We start from the raw sequence: 22800 nt of genomic DNA on the forward strand, positions 1-22800 counted from the left end.
GCTCTTATACGTCAAATCATATTGTCTCTCTGCTTGCGAGTTTTTGTTTTCCCCTAATTGAGGGGAGAATCTGAAAAGGTGTTCCTGCCAGTTGTAATAATTTGTAATTGAAGGGAAACTTAGAAAAATATCTTAAGAGGAAAGAAGATGGTGGCAGAGTAAGAGGAGCCTAGGTTCACCTAATCCCTGAAGACTAACAGAACAAAGTCCACTATTAGAGAGAAGAGGCCACACCAAAGAAGGTCGGAAGTACAGAGATGTGGTTTAGGAGAGAAACAGATCCTGGCTGCTGCAGAGGAGAGGGAGTCGTGGTCATGGAGAAGGGCAGGAGCGAGACACGGGACTGTGCAAAGAGAACGTTTCCCTGTAGCCACTGGCTACACTGGAAAGTGAGAGGAGCTTAATTGCATGAGTTCTTATAACTAGGGGGGCTTAAAACCTGGAATTCTAAAGGTCACTGGGCTTGGCTGGGATAGAGCTTGCAGTGCACTGTGCTGCTCTTGGAGAAAAGGCAGGCAAACAACCCGGGAGCATACAGCATGGAAACAGTGATCTGAACGGTGTCTGGGGCATACAGTAGGGAAATTACTCACTCTTTTCAGAGCGTTTCCCTGAGAGGCAGTGTTCACAGAGACCCCTCTCTAGGAATAAAGGAACCAGCTGGTACCATTTCCCTCCAGTGCCCCTCAGCAGAAGCACAGAGCCATCTGTGGGAGGCAGTGCAGCTCGGACACTGGCTGCCTAATCTGCTTACACCGAGCACCATCCCCTTGCACTCCAGTGGAACTGCCCTGCTCAATCATACTTGCCTCAGTTCCACCATAGCACGCCTTTCCCCCAGTACATCAGCACACGCCCCTGCCCACACCGCATCTGACCTGATTCAGGAGGGCCTCAGTTCCAGTTGAGGTGGTGACAGGTCTCCTTTCACAAGCACACCAGGTTACACCTATTTAAAAGTTGCTACATTCAGGCCAGGTACCAAACAATGCCCACAGCAATGAGGGAGAGCCTCTGCAGATGTCTGGGCTGAAGGATAGAGTAGCTAAAACACAACAGCAGAGTGCTTGCTGCACACACTAGAGATACTCCCTTAAGCACGAGACCCTGGGCGCTACATGACGTCTTTTTTCATAAGTCCATTACTTTCAGGAGCAGATGACATAACTGGCTTTTCTAACACAGAGAAGCTGGTAGAGACTTAGATAAAATAAGAAAACAGAGGAATTTATCTCAAATGAAAGAACAGGATAAAGCCACTCATCCAGAGGTTGAAGTGAGGCAGATGTAAATATCATGCCTGTTGGAGGATTTAAAGCAGTGATCATAGGGATACTCACTGGACTTGAGAAAAGAACGGACAACATCGGTGAGACCCTTACAACAGAGATAAAGAGTTAAAAAAGAATCAGAGATGAATAGTGGAATAAATGAGTTTAGAAACACACCTAAATGCAATGAACAGCAGCCTGGAAAAAACAGAGGAACAAATTAACAACTTAGAAGTCAAAGTAATGGAAAGCAATGAAGCCCAAGAAGGGAGAAAAAGAAGAATGATGCAAAATGAGACCAGACATAGGGAACTCAGTGACTCTATCAAATGTAATAACATTCATGTTATAAGAGTCCCAGTAGAAGAAGAGAGAAAAAAGGTATAAGAAAATTTGTTTCTAGAAATGATAGCAGAAAATGTCCCTAATCTAGGGAAGGCAAGAGACATCAAGATCCAGGAGACACAGAAAACTATCAAAATCAACAATAGTAGGCCAACACCAAGACCTATTGTAATTGAATTTGCAAAATATACTGATAAAGAAAACATCTTAAAAGCAGGAAAGCAAGTCAGTAACTTCCAGGGGAAACCCCTTAAGGCTAGCAGGAACTTTTTCAGCAGAAACTTTGCAAGCCAGAAGGGAGTGGTATTATCTATTCAATGTGTTGAATGGGAAAAATCTGTAGCCAAGAATACTCTATCCAGCAAGCCTATTACTCAGAATAGGAGAGATAGTTTCCCAGATAAAAACTAAAGGAGTTTGTGACTACTAAACTAGCCCCACAAGAAATATTAAAGGGGACTCTTTGAGTGGAAATAAGAGACCAAATGTGACAGTATAAAGGCAGGAAACACAAAAGTAGCAAAAATGAACATTTATATAAAAAATAAGTTAAGGAACTCAAGAAAAAAGGATATAAAATATAATACTTTACCTAAAGCATGGGGAGAAGAGAAAAGAATGGGATCAAACTTAAAGACCAGCAGCTTAATATAGACTGCTATATGCAGAAGAGGTTATATACAATTTATATATCAAAAACCACTAATAGTGGTGCCTGTGTGGCTTAGTTGGTTAAACATCTGACTTGATTTCAGCTCAGGTCATAATCGCAGGGTTGTGAGATTGAGCCCTGCACTGCACTCTATTCTGGCCATGGAGTCTGCTTAAGATTCTCTTTCCCTCTTCCCACTCCACTTGTGCCCTCTCCAAAAAGAAAACAAAACCACTGATAAACACTCAAAGAGGAGAAAGAAATCCAAATATATCACTAACAAAAACCAGTAAAACATCGAATACACAAAAAATGATCAGAGAAAATCTCCAGAAACAACCACAAAGCAAGTAGTAAAATGACAAATACATATCTATCAATAATTACTTTGGGTATAAATGGGGTAAGTGCTCCAATCAAAAGACATAGGATGTCAGAGTGGATTAAAAAAAAGAAGAAGAAGAAAAAACAAGACCCATGTATAAACTACTTGCAAGAGTTTTATTTTTGTCATAAGGACACCTGCAGATTGGAAGTCAGGGGATGGAAAAAACATGTATCCTGCAAATGGATATAAAAAGAAAGCTAGAATAGTAATACTCATATTGGACAAAATAGAGTCTAAAAGAACGACTGTAGTAAGAGACGAGAGCACTATATCATAATGAAGAAGACAGTCTGACAGGAAGAAGAACTATCTATTGTAAATATTTATGCACCCAATATGGGATCACCCTAGTACATAAAACAATTAATGACCAACATAAAAGAACTAATTGATAATAATACAATAATAATAGGGTCCTTTAATTTTATTATATATGTTTTAAATGAAATTCATTTCTTTTATGCCTAATTGCAAAAGTATCCATGAAGACAATGTACAATTCGGATATTTTAGGAACAGAAATAATCAATGGTTGGGTAATTTAACACACCACTTACATCAATGGACAGATCAGAAAGTCAAAAAAGAAACAGTGGCTTTATATGATGCACTGGACTAGATGGACTAAGGAGATATATTCAAAATATTCCATCCTTAAACAACAGAATACACATTCTGGAACATTCTGTAGAATAGATCACATATTAGGCCACAAAACAAGTCTTTTTTTTTTTAAATTTAATTTAATTTTTTTTCAGTGTTCCAAAAATTCATTGTTTATGCACCACACCCAGTGCTCCATGCAATACGTGCCCTCCATAATACCCACAGAACCGGTCTTCATAAATACAAGAAAGTTGAAGTCATACCATGCACCTTTTCTGATCACAATACTATTAAATTAGAAGTCAGCCACAGGAAACAATCTGAAAGACTACAAATACATGTTGGTTAAGTAACATTCTACTAAACAATGAATGGACCAACGAGGAAATAAAAGAATAAATTAAAAAAAAAAAACATGGAAGCAAATGAAAATGAAAACACAATTGCCCAAACTTTTGAGATACAGTAAATATGGTTCTAAGAGGGAAGTATATAGCAATACAGGCCTACCTCAAGAAATAAGAAGAATCTACAACAACCTAATCTTCACCTAAAGAAGCTAGAAAAAGAACAACAAATGAAGCCTAAAGTCAGCAGAAGGAAGGAGATAATAAAAATCAGAGCAGTAGTAGTAGTACTTAGCTCAGTTGGTTAAGCAGCAGACTCTTGATTTCAGCTCAGGTCATGATCTCAGAGTCCTGGGATTGAGCCCTGCTTCTGGCTCTGTGCTCAGCGGGGAGTCTACTTGAGGATTCTCTCATTCCCTCTCCATTTGACCCTCTCCCCACTTTCTCTCTCTCTCAAATAAGTTTTTTTTTTAAAATTAGAGCAGAAGTAAACACTGTAGAAACTTTAAAAAGACAAAAATAGGAGAGATCAATGAAACCAGGAGCTGGTTCTTTGAAAAAATTAATAAAACCGATAAGGCTTTAGCCAGAGTTATCAGAAAGAAGAGAAAAAGAACCCAAATAAAATCACAGATGAGAGAGGAGAAGTAACAATCAACACCACAGAAATGCAGACAATTATAAAAGAATATTATGAACAACTATATGCCAACAATTTGGACGATGTAGAAGAAATGGATAAATTCATAGAAACATATAAATTACCAGAACTGAAACAAGAATAGAAAATTTGAACAGATTGAAAACCAGCAAAGAAATGGAATCATTAATCCAAAAACTATGAACAAACACAAGTCCAGGACCAGAGGCAAATTCTACTGAGCATTTAAAGGAAGAGTTAGTACCTATTCTCAAACTGTTCCAAAAAACAGAAAAGGAAGGAAAAACTCCAAATTCATTCTATGAGGCCAGTATTACCCTGATACCAAAACGAGACAAAGATGCCACAAAAAGAACTCTAAGCCAGTATTTTTGGTGAACATGGATGCAAAAATCCTCCACAAAATACTCGCAAACTGAATCCAACAATACATTAAAAAAATCATCACCACGATCAAATGGGATTTATTCCTAGGTTATGGGGGTGTTTTAATATCTGCAAATCAATCATTGTGATACACCAAATTAATAAAAGGAGAAGAATCTTCTGATCATTTCAAAAGATGTAGAAAAAGCATTTGAGGGGCACCTGGGTGGCTCAGTGGGTTAAATCTTCTGCCTTCGGCTCAGGTCATGATTCTGGCGTCCTGGGATCTAGCCCTGCATCAAGCTTCCTGCTCGGCGGGGAGCCTGCTTCCCCCCCCCCCCTCTCTGCCTGCCTCTCTGTCTACTTGTGATCTCTGTCTGTCAAATAAATAAATAAAATCTTTTGAAAAAAGCATTTGACAAAGTGCAACATCCATTCATGATAAAAGAGTAAAAAATCCATTCATGATAAAAACCCTCAAAAAGTAGGTTTAGAAGGAATATACTTCAGCATAATAAAGGTCATATATAAAAAATGCACAGGTAATGACATCCTAAATGGGGGAAAACAGAAAGAAAAACTTCTTAGGTCTTGCTTCTAGTTATGGGCTTCTTCTCATTAGCACTGTTTGTCATTATTAAATTAATCTTAGGGGCACCTGGGTGGCTCAGATGGTTAAGTGTCTGCCTTCGGCTCAGGTCATGATCTCCAGGTCCTGGGTTCGAGTCCCATGTCAGGCTCCCAGCTCAGCAGGGAGTCTGCTTCTCCCTCTCCTCTGCCTCTCTGCCTGCTTGTGCTCTGTCTCCCTGTATCTCTCCCAAATGAATAAATTTTTTAAAATAAAAAAAAATTAATCTTAACCTTTTTTACTTCCCACTTTAATGGAGACCAATTTCTACTATATAAATTATGTATCTTATTAACTCTTTTTGTCATCCATTTTTCTGTCTGTTTTTTCTTAACAAACTCCCCAAAGCTTAGTGGCTTAAATAAATAACATTTATTTTGTTCACAAATCTACTGTTAGGAAAAGTGTGGCCAGGACAGCTTGTTCTCTTCCCCTAGCTTCAGGTGGGGCAGCTGAAAGGCTTGGGGCTGGAACTGTTTGAAGATTTGTTCACTCACATCCGGTGGTGTTGATGTGGCTATTGCCTAGGACTATAGCTGGGGCAGGCAGCGAAACACTGACACTGGCACACTAGACTCCTTGTGGCCTGAACTTTCTTACAAGATGGGGGGCTAAATTCCAATCCAAAAAAGCTGCCTAGGCTGCAGAGCAAGGCAGAAGCTCTGTTGTCTTTTGTAACCTGGCCTTGGAATACGCAGAGCATCACATTCACCATATTCTGTTAGGAGAAAGTCACGAAGGTAGGCCCATGGTCTTTTTTTTTTTTTAATGGAATGAATATTTAAAAACCTATGGACACATTTAAAAAGCAGCATGATTTACCCACCGGCCACAATTTTTTGTATTCCTCCCACATGAAAAATACACTCACCTCCCCCCCATACCTCCCACAAATCTCAGTTCTCCTGGCATTGGGTTTGGGCTTAGTCCAAGATCTTACCATCTTAATCAGGTACAGCAGGGATAAGGTGCCTGAAGTGTGGTCCCTTGAGTGCAAGTCCTCTCCATCTGAACACTTGGGAATGAAGGAAGACAGTTCTCTACCACTCAAAATGGAACACTCTGGTAACCTCCTAAGACTCTCCCATTGAAAGAAGATGGGAGGCACACTAGTCCATAGCAGTTTTGAAACACACTCTGAAGCATGCTGTCAGTTCTTCAGTGAGGACTTAGTCCTAACCATGGGAATGCTTCTCCATGGCTGTTTGTTTTACTCTTTGAGCTCTTGGTTCTGTCCTTTTCATAAGGAATGACCTGTGTTTGTAGCTGCTTTTTCAGCCTGCTTCCTCCTGGTGGGACTTCTAAGACTCAAAGGCCTATTTTTAGTTTGTACTATCTTGGTCTCTTTTAGTCGAAGCTCACAAACTGTTTTTGCTACTATAATTCTCTTAGTTTTTTGAGTTTCCCGTGAATACGATTGGATTTCATGCCATTAGAAAAGCCATTCTCCCGGGTCTTTTTGAGATAAGATTTCACCTCAGGTTTCCTGTGCAGCTCTCATTTGACAATGCCTTTCAAATTCTCACACTCTTAAGATCCTTAAAGAAATTTGAGGCACACCTTAAGTCCTTTTCAAGTCTTAATAAAGGGTTTATAGTTTTGGCTTCATCCATAGGCCATGTCTTCCTGGATTCGCTTTTAACCCAGAAGCCATTTCTTTATTTTAGCGTTATTTGACAATACAGCATGTGGAGAGGCTGTAATTGAGGAACAGAGAGATGAACCCAGTAAGTCCTGGTTCCTTCATATTGAATAGTCTTTTTTTTTTTAAAGATTTTATTTATTTATTTGACAGAGAGAGATCACAAGTAGGCAGAGAGACAGGCAGAGAGAGAGAGGGGGAAGCAGGCTCCCTGCTGAGCAGAAAGCCTGACATGGGGCTCGATCCCAGGACCCTGGGATCATGACCTAAGCCAAAAGCAGAGGCTTTAACCCACTGAGCCACCCAGGCGCCCCCATATTGAATAGTCTTTCTTTAGCTTATCTCTCCTACCAGTTTTACTTTCACATGGTTTGTGGCAACGAGTTCCTTTTCCCTCTAGTGTCATTTTCTTCACTCGTCTAGAAACCTTTGCTGTAAGCCTCTTCAAGGGCCCTCAGGTTTCCACTAACAGTCTCTTGGAAGCCCTTTTGGTTTTCATTCTTACTCTACTTCTCACTCTTATGATTCTTTCAGGTTCCACCCACCTCCTGGTTCAAAGAAGGTTTAGTTTTAGTTTTTTGGTTTTCTTTTCTAATGGCAGCACCGCATTTTAATATCAGTATCTGTGCCAGTTATTTACTGCTGTATAATAAACCATCTCAAAACCTAGTGGCTCAAAACAGCATTATCTTGTTCACAAATCTTTGGACAGGGCTGAGTAAGGCCAACTCATTTCTTCTTCATTTGGCATCACCTGGGATGACTGGAAGCTGGGAACTAGAATCATCTAAAACCTTGTTCATGCACATGTTTGGCTGTTGAGGCTGGCTTTCGGCTAGGATGTTAGCTAGGGCAGTCTCAGCTGGAATATTTGCATGAAGACTCACTAGGTAGCCTGGGCTTTCCCACAACAGCTGGAATCTAAGGGTGATGTTTCCTAGAAGAAGAAAGTCAGATGGGAGCTATATCACATTTTCTAACCTCGCCTTAAAAATCACTCAGCAGCTCTGCCATATTCTTCTGTTCACTAGGAACCAGTTACTAAGGCCAGCACATATGAAGGGGAGGGATTGTCATGGGAGAAGTGTCGATTTATAAAACCACCACATCCACTTGTCTTTCCAGTCATATCTAAAGGAAAGGAGTTCTTCCCAACTCAGCATCACTGAAACTCCAGCAAGTTTTTTGGTTGTTTTCATTGCTTAGTATATTCTCTTTTTTTGTGGGAAGTAACAAAGGATTGTAACACTGTCGAGTTAAAGAGGTTTTTTTTTTTTGATCCAAAAATATATGGATCATCTCACTAAATTTTTTCCCCACTAATTTTTTTACTGAGAGATGTGATTTCTTAACCTTGTGAATCATTTCTCCTCAGAATGCAATTCAAATTAGCATAAAACATTTGTAATTCAGAAAAAGGCTGATGGCATTAGAATCAGTAATTATAGATTCATTAATTAGAGTCTTATTTTCAAAGTCTTATTTTGGTAAGCATTTATTGGCTCAGACCTACATAAGTCTATATGGTATTCCTAAAACTTCTTTAAAAATTATGGAGTACAGGGGCACCTGGGTGGCTCAGTTAAGTGCCTTTGGCTTGGGTTGTGATCTTGGGATGCTGGGATTGAGCCCCATGCTGGGCTTCCTGATCAGTGGGGAGTCTGCTTCTCCCTCTCCCTACTCTTGTGCTCTTGCTGTCTTGCTCTCTCTCCCTCTCAAATAAATAAATAAAATCTTTTAAAAAAATTATGGGGTGTTAAGATGAGGGAAGGGTTCAGAGACTTTCTACTAAGACGTGACTTACGGTTATTTTATGGAGGAAAAATCTGAAACAATCATAGAAAAATAAAAGTATAAAAATCAAATACAAATGTATGGCAAAGAGGATGACAGCAGAGATCGATTTTAGCAACTCCTGGTGGTTTGAATTTTGTTCTTGATTTTCTGAGTTATTTGAGGTTCCACATTCCAAGACTGTACTACAATATAGATAACATTTTGTTAAAAATGAACTTATTTTAAAATTTGAGCACCTGCCTGGAGCAGTCAGTAACGTATGTGACTCTTGATCTTGGGGGTGTGAGTTCAAGCCCCATGTTTGGTGCAGAGATTTAAAATCTTTAAAAAAAAATTGGGGTCTTAGTTTTGCATTAGACTGTTTTCACTCTACTTCCAAACTGTATTATTTTATTCATGCAGGTTGATGATCTTACAGCAAAACTGGAAACTATGTCTTCAAAAAACCAGGTTCTTATTCAGGAATTATCATCAATACAGACGAAATGTGAAAAACTAGAGAAGAATAAAAAGAAGTTGGAACAACAAGTAGTAAACCTCAGAAGTCGTGTAGAAGTCAACATGGTAGAATTCAGTAAAATACAACAATATCAACAGGATTTTGAAGAAAGGACAAGATTGGACGTAGAAGAAAAATTAAAAGACGTTGTATTTTTAGAGGTTAATTTATTTGTCTATAAAATGCTTTAATTCATTTCACTGCAAATTACATTTTGGTTATATGCAGTGTAGAGTTTTCCTCTACTTCTTTTATAACAATTTGGTAAATTTCTGGAAGCCTTTGTTCCTTCCCTTTAAAAAAATTTCAGTTTTCCTCATTATTCACACTAAATTGATCTTTCAAAATGATTCACAGTAGAAAGTCATTTTATTTTTTAAGGCTAGTTAGTATAAAACAAGGTTATCGAGAGGAAAAGAAAAAACTGTGCTTTTAAAATTTTTACCATGGGGTACGTGGGTGGCTCAGTCAGTTGCTTGTTTGGGCTCTGGGCATGTCTACATAAAAGAAATGGTACCATACTTGGATTATTCCTTTTTTTATATTAAATATCTTATTTATTTATTTGGAAAGCACGAGTGGGGGATGGACAGGTAGAGAGAAAATTCCAGGCATACTTCATGCTGAGTAGGACACAGGGCTTTATCCCAGGACCCTGAGGTCACTATTGGAGCAGAAACCAAGAGTCAGGCGCTCAGATGACTGAGTCAGCCAGGCACCCCATATACTTTGATTATTCTTAAGTTGTATTGTTCACTTTTAAAAAATTTAAATGATTTTATTATTCTTTGAATTATCAGATTGCTTGAGTTCTAATGTAAGAATGAACATTATTCACATTTAATTCAGTTTCACATTAATGATAAATATTTTACATTTCAGCTTTTTTTTCACTTTAACAATTGCTTTCTGAATCATAGACACAAAACTAAAAGAAAGAAATATACTGTAATTACCCAGGTTGTAACAATTTTAAAACTATGCTTTTAATTTGCTTTAGAAACAAGTAGCATTTCAAAAACACTTAGCACAGTTAAGAGAAGATAATAATGCTTCAGTAAGAAGTCAAATGGAATGCAGAATTAAAGAGCTGGAATTTGAATTATCCAAAATGAAAAATTCTGAATACCTTAATAAAACAGAATTCGACATACACAATCACCTCTACGTAGAAGAAGTAAGACATGGAATGTCATTGACAAATGAACTGAATAAGTAAGTTAAAACAATCATAGGAAGTAGAGTTAGTTTATTAATTTGCCTCTAAACCATAATTTTTATGGAGCCACGTTCATGAGATCAGTAGTAAGTGAAAGCCAACTAGATAGTATAATTTTGAAAAATGATGTTTGTAAATGAACTTACTGTCGAAATGTTAGTCCAAGTCAGTTTGCATTTCTCTTTTTTTTGGTTTTAAAAGATTTTATTTTTTTCCCTTGAATATTTTCAGTTAATCTGATCTCATAGTCTTTAAACTAATTGTTTGAAGGTTTATAATTTAGACGGCATATTATTATAAAATTGTCAGAATTACCCTAAATAGAAATGAGTTTATTAATATTTATTTATTAATGTTAGTTTATTTTTGGAAGAGTGCATCTTTAACCCAAAAGGTCAAGATGGAAAGGGCAGATTCCACCTCCAGTACCCTGGCATCTGTGTTATAACCTGTGTTATAATTGCCTCTGGAGCTGTTTCAGTTCTTTCTGATCACAACTCTGCCATCTACTTCTCCTCTAGCAATTGTTCGTCTAAATTATTCCTCAGTGCCAAATGCTCAATCTCTCTGAGGTAATGTGTGAAATGTACAAGAGTGGTGAAAGCCAATGCTTGAAAAATGTCTTTGAGGGATTTTTTAAATTTTTATTTTCCTTTAAAGATTTTGTATATTTATTTGACAGAGAGAGAGAGAGAGCGAGTGAGCACAAGCAGAGGGGAGCAGCAGGCAGAGGGTGAGGGAAAAGCAGGCTTCCCGCGGAGCAGGGAGCCCAGTGTGGGGCTCAATTCTAGGATTGTGGGGTCCTGACCTGAGCTGGAGGCAGATGGTTAACTGACTGAGCCACCCAGACCCCCCAGGATGCTTTATTTTTGCAGCTCTAAACTAGTTTACTAAATATAAGTATGTGTCATGGCATCCCCAAGAATCTTTTAAGTACAACCATTCCAGAAGGCAGCAGGTGTTACCTGTTAAGCCATGGACATCACTGATAGCCATTTCTCTCCCTCCTTAATTTGAATTACTTGTTAGTTAGGAACCCTAGAAATACATGTACTTCTTTAAAACAGTTTTAAACCTATAATTATACATAGTAGGTCTGCTCTGTCACATTTACCATGTTAAAACACTATTTAATGGCACATTCTGTTTACTATTATGGAAACTTAAAAAAATGCAAGAAATTTAGGACTGATTTGGGGAGAAATGAAATACTAAGCATTGTGTTTTGTAATCTGAACAGGACTAGTGAGAGGCTGGCAGAGACCAGTACCAAACTTCTGATGGAGAAGCAGCAGAAGCAAACTTTGCTTGACACTATTAATATGAGGCCAGCCCTTGATCTGCCTTATGGTAGAAATGTTAATACTAATAGTTCACTATTCAATACAAATGTTGCCCTAAGAGAAAACGTGGTGAATCGTACCTCAAACTCACGGCGTTCAAGTAATGACTTTGAGACTTTCTTGACCAAGGTTAGTTATATTATCTTTCCTTTTTTTCCTTGGGTTTCAGATTCCTGATATAATTTTTGTTTTGAATTTGGTAAAATTCTGAGTTGTTGAGATAACTAATATACACTAAGTAAAAATCATAATTATTTGTGCTAATAAAGAAATGAGACAAATTTTGATTTTTTTCCTTAGATCCTGGAGCTCTTACTTTCAAGAGATATGTATTATAACCTTTATTCAATAAATATAACTAAACTGACATATTTTATTAATTTTTCAAGATTTTATTTATTTTAGAGAGTGTACAAGAGGGCGAGAGAGTGTGAGATTCTCAAGCAGACTTCCTGCTGAGTGTGGAACCCTACATGGGGCCCAGTCTGACAACCCTAAGATCATAACCTGAGCCGAAAACAAGAGTCAGACACTTGACTGAGTTACCCAGGCACCCCAAAACTGACACATTTTAAATTTCTTGAAAACCTACATCTAAATTCGATTTTAGAAAGTAACAAATATTGCTCACTAATGAAATCTATACTTAGATTCTTTGACTAATTTCCTGGTTGGCAATGGTTCATAACAATTTTAAAGTTTGCTGTTACCCATTTTTCCCACCCCTATGTATAAGTGAACAATAAGAAATCCAAGCACTTAGGGGCACCTGGGTGGCTCAGTGGGTTAAGCCGCTGCCTTCGGGTCAGGTCATGATCTCAGAGTCCTGGGATTGAGCCCCGCATCGGGCTCTCTGCTCGGCAGGGAACCTGCTTCCTCCTCTCTCTGCCTGCCTCCCTGCCTACTTGTGATCTCTCTGTCAAATAAATAAATAAAAATCTTAAAAAAAAAAATCCAAGCACTTAATCACATATGGATATTTATTATTTAAAAGAACCCATGAGGGCGCCTGGGTGGCTCAGTGGGTTAAGCCGCTGCCTTCGGCTCGGGTCATGATCTCGGGGTCCTGGGATCGAGTCCTGCATCGGGCTCTCTGCTGAGCAGAGAGCCTGCTTCCCTTCCTCTCTCTCTGCCTGCCTCTCTGCCTACTTGTGATCTCTCTCTGTCAAATAAATAAATAAAATCTTAAAAAATAAATAAATAAAAGAACCTATGATAAGTCCTTTTTATGAATTAAATAAACTTGTAATGCTAAAGAGATTAATCTTACTTTTTCAGCTGTAATTGTTGTCATTTTCTCACTTGAGAGTACATCCTTAATTGTTGTCTTACTTGAAGCATTTTTTAAAACTTATAACACTTCTATTTCAATGTTTACAAAATGTCCTGCTGAGCAATTGTAGGCATTTTCTAAATCGCTAAATCAGGCAAATACAAGATTCTTTTTTTTTTTTTTTTTTTTAGAGAGAGAGAGAGAGGGTGAGAGAGAGTGTGTAGAAGCTGGCAGTGGGGGGTGAGGTGCAGTGGGTAAGCAGGCTCCATACTCAGTGCAGAGCCTAATGCAGGGCTCAGTCTCATCGATCCTGAGGTCATGACCTGAACCAAAGTAAAAATCAAATCCTTAACTGACTGAGCCACCGAGGTGCCCCACAACTGGAATTTTTAAAATGAAGTTCGCGTATATCTACCTTGCCATCACTTGAATGATTGATAACTAAGATGGGAATAATAGGGAGTCTTTAATTAGCAGCTGGTTTCCATTGTGTATCATTGTTATTAAAATATTCATTTCAATCGATGTACATAGGTTTATGGTTTTGAAAGTATATTCATGTCTACTAATGTAGACAAAAGTAGCATAGGCTCATGGTAAATGAGGCCTCAATCTTGTTCTTCCATTTGGTTTCCTTATTGTCTTGCTCTCTTCCCTCCTAATTTGAGGATTTTCTTTAGTGTTATGCTTGGTTGCCTTTCTTTTCCTTTTTTGTATATTATAGATTTTGTGATCACAATGAAGTTCATATATAACATCCCATGCATACAGAGGTCTATTTTAAGTTGATGGTTACTTAAGTTCAAACCCATTTTAAAAACACTACATTTTTCTACCCCACCTTGTGTTATGTATTTGATGTCTTAGTTTACATCTTTTTATTTTGTGTATCCCTTAACTAATTACTGTAGAAATAATTGTTGTTACTACTCTTGTCTTTTAACATTCATACTGGCTTTATAAAAGTGATTGATCTATTACTTTTATTGTATATTTGCTTTTACCAATAAAACTCTTTCTTTCATAATTTTCTTATTTCTAGTTATGGCCTTGTCTTTCTTTCTTCTTTCTTTTTTTTTTTTCTTTCTTTCTTTTAATCTATTTTTGAGAGCAAGCAAGAGAGAACACAGATGGGAGGGGAGGGCCACAGAGAGAGGGAGAAGCAGACTCCCTGAGCATGGGGCCTGGTGTGGGGCTTGATCCTAGGAGGTCCCTTAACCTGTCCTCATTTAAAAAATTCTTTTATCTTTTTGTTTTTTGGCTTGGATGACTTCTGCTGCCCTGTCCTGTAGATCACTGATCTGTTCATCTGCAGCTTTTAATCTGCTGTTGATTCCCTCTGGTGTATTTTTCATTTCAGTTATTGTATTTTTCAGCTCTGATTGGTTCTTCTTTATATTTTCTCTTTGTTGAAGTTCTCACTGAATCCATCCATTCTTCTCCCAAGTTTGCTGAGCATTTTTATGACCATTTCTTTGAACTCTTTATCAGGTAGATTACTTATCTCTGTTTCATTTAGTTATTTTTCTGAAGTGTTGTATTGTTCTTTCATTTGGAACATATTCCTCTATCTCCTCATTTTGTCTGACTTTCTGTGTTTATTTCTGAAATTGTTCTTTTCGGCTTTTTTCCCTCTTTAAAGTATGTTGCTTTGAATACTGAATGTTAGGTATAAAGTCAAGGAAGAAGAAACCATTTCTAAGTATTGTCTGATCATTTTTCTTGTTGGAACTGTGGTGGAGTAGGTAGCAGATGACATTGCTCTTCTTTTTCTGAGTTGAGAACACAGGAGTCAGGTAGCTGGAGATAAGCTTAGTGACTTTAATACATACTAAGAAATTGGAGGATGTGGCTTAGGTATGTAGCCACAGCCGACTTCCTAATACTTTATTTCAAATTAGGCACTTCCACACACAGTTGTAAACGGAAGGAACAGATGTTTGATGCCCATCCCACAAAGATGAAAGCAGACCTCAATTCATGTTACTATGGCAGGCATAGCTTTTCAAAGAAGAGATTTGGAAGCATGTAGGCACTGCTTAGTGCCTTCTCCCAAATTCACCCACTAGGTAAATCTCCTTTCCTGTCATGAAGAAGGTAGAGAAATGTTCTCACATGGAAATGAAGATTTACCTATAATTTCTGAGTGGATTTAATTTATAATTAAGATTAATCGTGTCTTTTGTACATATGAACTAATGGAGAGGCTAGCTGGCAAAGAGAAATTTGTTCAGTGTTTTAAATTTTGCTATAAATAACTCACAACATAGGTAACTCATTTGTTGATTGATTTTGATAAACCAAGTTTTATTTGAAGGAAATGAATAATTCTTTCAGGGAAGAATTTCCTCAGTTTCAAGTTCTTTGGTTCAATTAAAGATTTTCTTCTTCAAGTTCTCTGGCCCTTCAAGTTAAAAAAATTTGTGCTTATAAATTGAGTATATTGACTGTTACTAATAGGAGTTAAGATAACTTCCTTCTTTTATTTTTGTTCATGACTGTAAAAATTTATAGTTTAGTTAGAAAGCTGTTTTCTGCCTAATGCCTTAACTTTATTGAACCACATGACAAAGGTTTCATTTTCTTTGAGTTCTAGTTAAAAATGCATGTATTTTTCCTGAATATGAGGAAGTAACTGGCATAAAACTCTAGGCTCAGTAAGACCTAAAACACATGCCTGTCCTTCAACGAGGTGGTTTTTTGACCTCAGGAAAACTACATTCTCTCTGAGGCCTTTTTGTCTCTTATGTAAAATTAGGGACTTTGACTAAGTTAGTGACTTTCATACCTCTGGGGAAAAATTTTTTTTTCCAAAGAATAGAACTTTTTTTTTTTTAATTTTTAATTTATTTTCAGCATAACAGTATTCATTGTTTTTGCACCACACCCAGTGCTCCACGCAATCCGTGCCCTCTCTAATACCCACCACCAGGTTCCCCCAACCTCCCACCCCCTGCCCCTTCAAAACCCTCAGATTATTTTTCAGAGTCCATAGTCTGGGTATTTACCCCAAAGATACAGATGTAGTGAAAGGAAGGCCCCAATGTTTATAGCAGCAATGGCCACAGTCACCAAACTGTGGAAAGAACCAACATGCCCTTCAATGGACAAATGGATAAAGAAGATGTAGTCCATATACGCTATGGAGTATTATGCCTCCATCAGAAAGGATGAATACCCAACTTGTGTAGCATCATGGATGGGACTGGAAGAGATTATGCTGAGTGAAATAAGTCAAGCAGAGAGAGTCAATTATCATATGGTTTCACTTATTTGTGGAGCATAACAAATAACATGGAGGACAAGGGGAGATGGAGAGGAGAAGGGAGTTGGGGGAAATTGGAAGGGGACATGAACCATTTTGCATTAAACTGTATTATATAAAACAGAGACAAGTAGGGCTGTTTAGCTAAAGGAGAAATGAGACTACACCTGTAGACTTCCTTTTCCCTCAATCCTGCTGTGTCCCAGTGGACCCTTAGATTTCTATGAGCCATAGTTTGAAAACTAACAGTTATGAGAAAATCCTTCTAGTTCATAATTCTTTGAATTAAAATTTGCTGATACATTGAACATTTTTTTTCTGTGTATAATTTTCTTACCCTCCTAATTTTTTGATAAATGGAAAAGTATAAATAAAATTGCAAATGCATTCTCCTTATTAGTGGACGTCAAGCTATTTCTACATCTAAACACAGTTCTCACCTGGAAATAAAGGTCACAGAAATAAATATTTAGGAACAGTTTTGGGGAAAAGATAGTAACATTACATTGGTAATTCCTTAAGTCATGTCATATAAAAAAGTGTTTTATATTTTACATAGTATTTATTAATGGTATTATAAAATTGCTTCAATAAAAGTTTCTCCCATCAAGTGGTATTGAGTTATTAATTTTAAAAGACTATCTAGTAATGTTGTCAGATTATTAATTTTATAAGGCCTGAATATACTGTTATTGTGAAAATGTGTTATGATTCCTCAAAAAATTAAAAATAGAAATGCAGTACAATTCAGTAATTCCACTACTGGGTATTTACCCAAAGAAAATGAAAACACTAATTTGAAAAGTTATATGCACCCTTATGTTTTTTGAAACATTGTTTACAATAACCAAAGTATGGAAGCAACCTCAGTGTCCATCAATAGATGAATAAAGAAGATGTGTGATATATATATATATATATATATATATATATATATATATAATGAAATATTTATTCAGCTATAAAAAAGAATGGGATCTTGCCATTTGTGACAACATTGATAGACCTAGTATTATGCTAAGTGAAATAATGCAGAGAAAGGCATATACCATATGATTTCACTTCTGCATGGAATCTAAAAAACTAAACTACTAATAGCCTACTGGTGACTGGAAGCCTTACTGATAACATAAATAGTTCATTAACACAGGTTTTATACATTACATGTATTATATACTATATTCTCACAATAAAGCTAGAGAAAAAAATGTTAATGAGAAAAACATAAGAGAAAATACACTAAAATACAGTATCAAAAAAAGTCCATGTGTAAATAGAGTAGACCTGCACCATTCAAACCCATGTTGGTCAAGGGTCAGCTGTATATTACAAGTATTCCCATCTAGAATTTTCTTACTCGTGAAGGGTATCCTCTCACTGAATGCCCAAAATGGGTTCTAATGTAGGGTACTGAGGGTTGCCTGGGTGGCTTAGTTGGTTAAGTGACTGCCTTCAGCTTAGCTCATGATTCCTCGGTCCTGGGATAGAGCCCCACTTCAGGCTGTCTGCTAAGTGGGGAATCTGCTACTTCCTCCCCCTCTGCCTCTTCCCCCACTCGTGCTCTCTATCTCTCATTCTGTCTCAAATAAATAAATAAATCAATAAAATTGCTGGTATAAACATTGGGGTTCAGGTGCCCCTTTGGATCAATATATTTATATCTTTGGAGTCAATCCATAGTAGTGCAATTGCTGTGTCGTTGGGTAGCTGTATTTTCAGCTCTTTGAGGAACCACCATACTATTTTCCAGAGTGGCTGTAACAGCTTACATTCCCACCAACAGTGTAAGAGGGTTCTGCTTTCTCTGCATGCCTGACAACATCTGTTGTTTCCTGACTTCTTCATTTTAGCCATTCTGACAGGTGTGAGGTGATATCTCATTGTGCTTTTGATTTGTATTTATTTCCCTGATGCCAAGTGATGTTGAGCATTTTTTTCATGTCTGTTGCCCATTTGTGTGTCTTCTTTGGAGAAATGTCTGTTCATTTCTTCTACCCATTTCTTGACTAGATTGTTTGTTCTTTGGGTGTTGAGTTTGATAAGTTCTTTATAGATTTTGGATACTAGCCCCTTATCTGATATGTTCAATTGCAAATATCATTTTCCATCCTGTAGGTCATCTTTTTGTGTTGCCAGTTGCTTCCTTTTCTATGCAAAACCTTTTTAATCTTGATGAAGTCTTTGTTTCCCTTGCCTTTGCAGACATGTCTAGCAAGAAGTTGCTTTGGCCAAAGTCAGAGAGAATATAACATGTGTTCTCTTCTAGGATTTTGATGAATTCCTGTCTCACATGTAGGTCTTAACATCCATTTTGAATCTTATTTTTGTGTGTGGTGTAAGAAGATGGTCCAGTTTCATTCTTCTGCTTGTGGCTGTCCAGTTTTCCCAACACCATTTGTTGGAATGACTGTCTTTTGCTCCATTGGACATTCTTTCCTACTTTGTCACAGATTAGTTGACCATAGAGTTGAGGCTCCATTTCTGGGCTCTCTATTCTGTTCCATTGATCTATGTGTCTGTTTTTGTGCCAGTACCATACTGTCTTGATGATGACAGCTTTGTAATGGAGCTTGAAGTCTGGAATTGTGATCCACCAGCTTTGGTTTCCTTTTTCAACATTCCTTTGGCTACTTGAGGTCTTTCCTGGTTCCATAAAAATCTTGGGATTATTTGTACCAGCTCTGAAAAAATGTTGATGGTATTTTGATAGGGATTGCGTTGAATGTATAGATTGCTCTGGGAAGCATAGACATTTTAACAGTATTTTTCTTCCAATCCATGAGCATGGAAGGTTTTTCCATTTCTTTGTGTCTTCCTTGGTTTCTCTCGTGAGTGTTCTATAGTTTTCAGAGTACCGATCCCTTGCCTCTTTGGTTAGGTATCTTCATGGTTTTTGGTGCAATTGTAAATGGGTTTGACTCCTTAATTTCTTTCTTCTATCTCATTGTTGGTGTATAGAAATGCAACTGATTTCCGTGCATTGATTTTATATCCTGCCACTTTGCTGAATTCCTGTAGGACTTCTAACAATTTTAGGGTGGAGTCTTTTGGGTTTTCCACATAGAGTATCACATCATCTGCGAAGAGTGAGAGTTTGACTTCTTGTTGATTCAGATGCCTTTATTTCTTTTTGTTGTCTGATTGCTGAGGCTAGGACTTCTAGTACTATGTTGAACAACAGTGGTGAGAGTAGCCATCCCCGCCGTGTTCCTGACCTTAGGGGTGAAGCTCTCAGTTTTTCCCCATTGAAAATGATACTCGCTGTGGGCTTTTCTTAGATGACTTTTATGATATTGAGGTATGTTCCCTCTATCCCTGCACCATGAAGAGTTTTAATCAAGGGATGCTGTACTTTGTCAAGTGGTTTTTCTGTATCTATTAAAGAGTATCATATGGTTGTTGTCCTTTCTTTTATTAACATATTGTGTCACATTGATTGATTTGTAGATGTTGAACCACCCTTGCAGACCAGGAACAAATCCCACTTGGTCACGGTGAATAATCCTTTTAATGTACTGTTGGATCCTGTTGGCTAGTACCTTGGTGAGAATTTTTGCATCCGTGTTCATCAGCAGTATTGGTTTGTAATTCTCCTTTTTGGTGGGGTCTTTGTGTGGTTTTGGGATCAAGGTAATGCTGGCCTCATAGAAAGAGTTTGGAAGTTTTCTGTCCATTTTTATTTTTTGAGACAGCTTCAGAAGAATAGGTGTTAATTCCTCTTTAAATGTTTGGTGGAACTCTCCAGGGAAGCCATCTGGCCCTGGGGTTTTCTTTGTTGGGAGATTTTTGATGACTGCTTCAGTTTCCTTGCTGGTTATGGGTCTCTTCAGGTTTTTCTGTTACCATTTCTTCCAGATTGCCTAATTTGTTGGCAAATAGTTGTTCATTATACGTTCTTAAAATTGTTTGTGTTTCCTTGGTTTTGGTTGTGATCTCTCTTCTTTCATTCATGATTTTATTAATTTGGGTCCTTTCTCTTTTCTTTTTGCAAAGTCTGGCCAGGGGTTTATTGATCCTATTACCTTCTTTCAAAGAACCAGCTCCTAGTTTTGTTGCTGTGCTCTACTGTACTTTCCATTTCTATTTCATTGATTTCTGCTCTGGTCATTATTAATTCTCCTCTCCTGCTGGATTTAGGCTTTCTTTGCTGTTGCTTCTCCAGGTCCTTTAGGGGGAAGGTTAGGTTGTATATTTAGGACCTTTCTTGTTTCTTGAGAAAGGCTTGTATTGCTCTATACTTCCCTCTTCAGGACTGCCTTGGCTGCATCCCAAAGATTTTGAATGGTTGTGTTTTCAAATTCCTTTGCTCCATGAATTCTTTTACTTGTCCATTAATTTCCTGGTTGACCCATTGCTCTTTAGCCTCCGTGTATTTGAGTTCTTCCCAAATTTCCTCTTGTGATTGAGTTCAAGCTTGAAGGGACTGTGGTCTGGAAATATGCAGGGAATGATCCCAGACTTTTGGTACCGGTTGAGACCGGATTTGTGACCCAGTATGTGATCTCTTCTGGAGAAAGTTCCCTGTGCACTGGAGAAGACTATGTATTCTGTGGCTTTGGGATAGAGTGCTCTGAATATATCTGTGAAGTCCATCTGGTCCAATGTGTCATTCAAAGCCCTTGTGTCCTTGTTGATCTTCTGCTTAGATGACCTGTCCATTGCAGTGAGTGAGGTGTAAAAGTCCCCTACTATTTATTGAATCATGCTCGATGTGTTTCTTTAATTTTGTTATTAGTTGGCTTATGTAATTGGCTGCTCCCATGTTAGGGGCATAAACCTTGACAATTGTTAGATCTTCTTTTTGGAGAGACCCTTTAATTATGATAGTGTCTTTCCAAATCTCTTATGACGGCCTTTGGCTTAAAATCTAATTTGTCTGATAGAATGATTGCCACCCTGGCTTTCTTTTGATGTCCATTAGCATGGTAAATGGTTTTCCACCCCCTCACTTTCAATCTGGAGGTGTCCTTGGGTGTAAAATGAGTCTCTTGCAGATAGCATATTGATGGGTCTTGCTTTTTTATCCAATCTGATACCCTATGTCTTTTGATTGGGGAATGTGGCCCATTGACTTTCAGGATAATTATTGAAAGATATGAATTGAGTGCCATTGTATTACCTATAATGTCATTGTTTCTGTATATTGTCTCAGTTCCTTTCTGGTGTATCTCACTTTGGGGCTCTCTCTTTGCTTAAGGGATCCCCTTTAGTATTTCTTGCAGGGCTGGTTTGGTGGTCGCAAATTTTTTAGTTTCTGTTTTTCCTGGAAACTCTTTACCTTTCCTTCAATTGAATGACAGCCTTGCTGAATAAATTATTCTTGGCTGCATATTGTTCTGGTTTAGCACCCTGACTATACTATGCCAGTCTTTTCTGGCATGTCCTGAGCTTCTTTCTGGATTTCTCTTTGTCTCTGAAATTTGCAAGCTTCACTACTATATGTCGAGGTGTTGGCCTATTCTTATTGATGTTGAAGGGGGTTCTCTGTGCCTCCTGGATTTGAATGCCTTTTTCCTTCCCCGGATTACAGAGGTTCTCTGCTATAATTTCTCAGATATACCTTCTGCCACACCTCCTTTCCTTCTCTTCTGGGATCCCAGTTATTCTAATATTGTTTTGCTTTATGGTGTCACTTATTTCTTGAATTCTCCCATTGTGATCCAGTAATTGTTTATCTTTCTTTTTTCTCAACTTCTTTATTCTCCATCATTTTGTCTTCTATGTCACTACTTCTCTTTTCTGTGTCATTTATCCTAGCAGTTAGAGCCTCTAATTTTTTTTAATTTGAAATAGTTAATATTTATTAGTTAATTATAGCTCAGTAAGTCTGTAAAAGATAAGTAGTGTTTTATTTCACCATTACCCATTATGTATGTGATGAATTTTTTAAAATTTCTATTCAATTAGCTGATACATGATATATCAGTTTCAGATATAATGTTCAGTTAACCATCAGTTGTATATAATACCCAGTGCTCTACACATCACATGCCCTTCTTCATGCCCATCACCCAGTTACCCCTACTCCATCCCACCTCCCCTTCAGCAAACGTCTGTTTTTTTCCTATAGTTAAGAGACTCTCATGATTTGTCTCCCTCTTTGGTTTCTTCTGTTTAGTGTTCCCTCCCTTCCCTTATGATTCTATGCACTGTTTCTTATTTTCCCCATATGTATGAAACAATATGGTAATTGTCTTTCTGTGATTGACTTATTTCTCTCAGTATAGTACCCTCCGTTTCCATCCACGTCAATGTAAATTGTAAGAGTTCATCCTTTTTGATGGCTTTGTAATATTCCATTGTATTTATATATACACCACATCTTCTTTATCCATTCATCTGTTGGTGGACATTTGGGCTCTTTCCACAGTTTGGCTCTTGTGGAGATTGCTTTTATGAGCATTAGTGTCCAGGTGCCCCATCAGATCCATATGTTTGCATCTTTGGGGTAAATACCTTGCAGTACAATTACTGGGTCATATTTTTAACTTCTTGAGG

At 37.7% G+C, this 22800-nt stretch overlaps 1 protein-coding gene across 1 annotated transcript in view; it reads left to right on the plus strand.

The window, feature by feature from the left end:
- LOC125107624 (ankyrin repeat domain-containing protein 26-like) overlaps positions 1-22800 on the plus strand; it is a 129189-nt gene that overhangs the window by 102761 nt on the left and 3628 nt on the right. The window contains exons 30-32 of the mRNA XM_047742906.1: positions 9106-9363; positions 10203-10417; positions 11662-11893. Of these exons, the coding sequence (XP_047598862.1) occupies positions 9106-9363; positions 10203-10417; positions 11662-11893 (705 nt within the window). The remainder of the gene's footprint in view (positions 1-9105; positions 9364-10202; positions 10418-11661; positions 11894-22800) is intronic.

The sequence above is a fragment of the Lutra lutra genome, chromosome 8, assembly GCF_902655055.1.
Source record: "Lutra lutra chromosome 8, mLutLut1.2, whole genome shotgun sequence".
Lineage (NCBI taxonomy): Eukaryota > Metazoa > Chordata > Mammalia > Carnivora > Mustelidae > Lutra > Lutra lutra.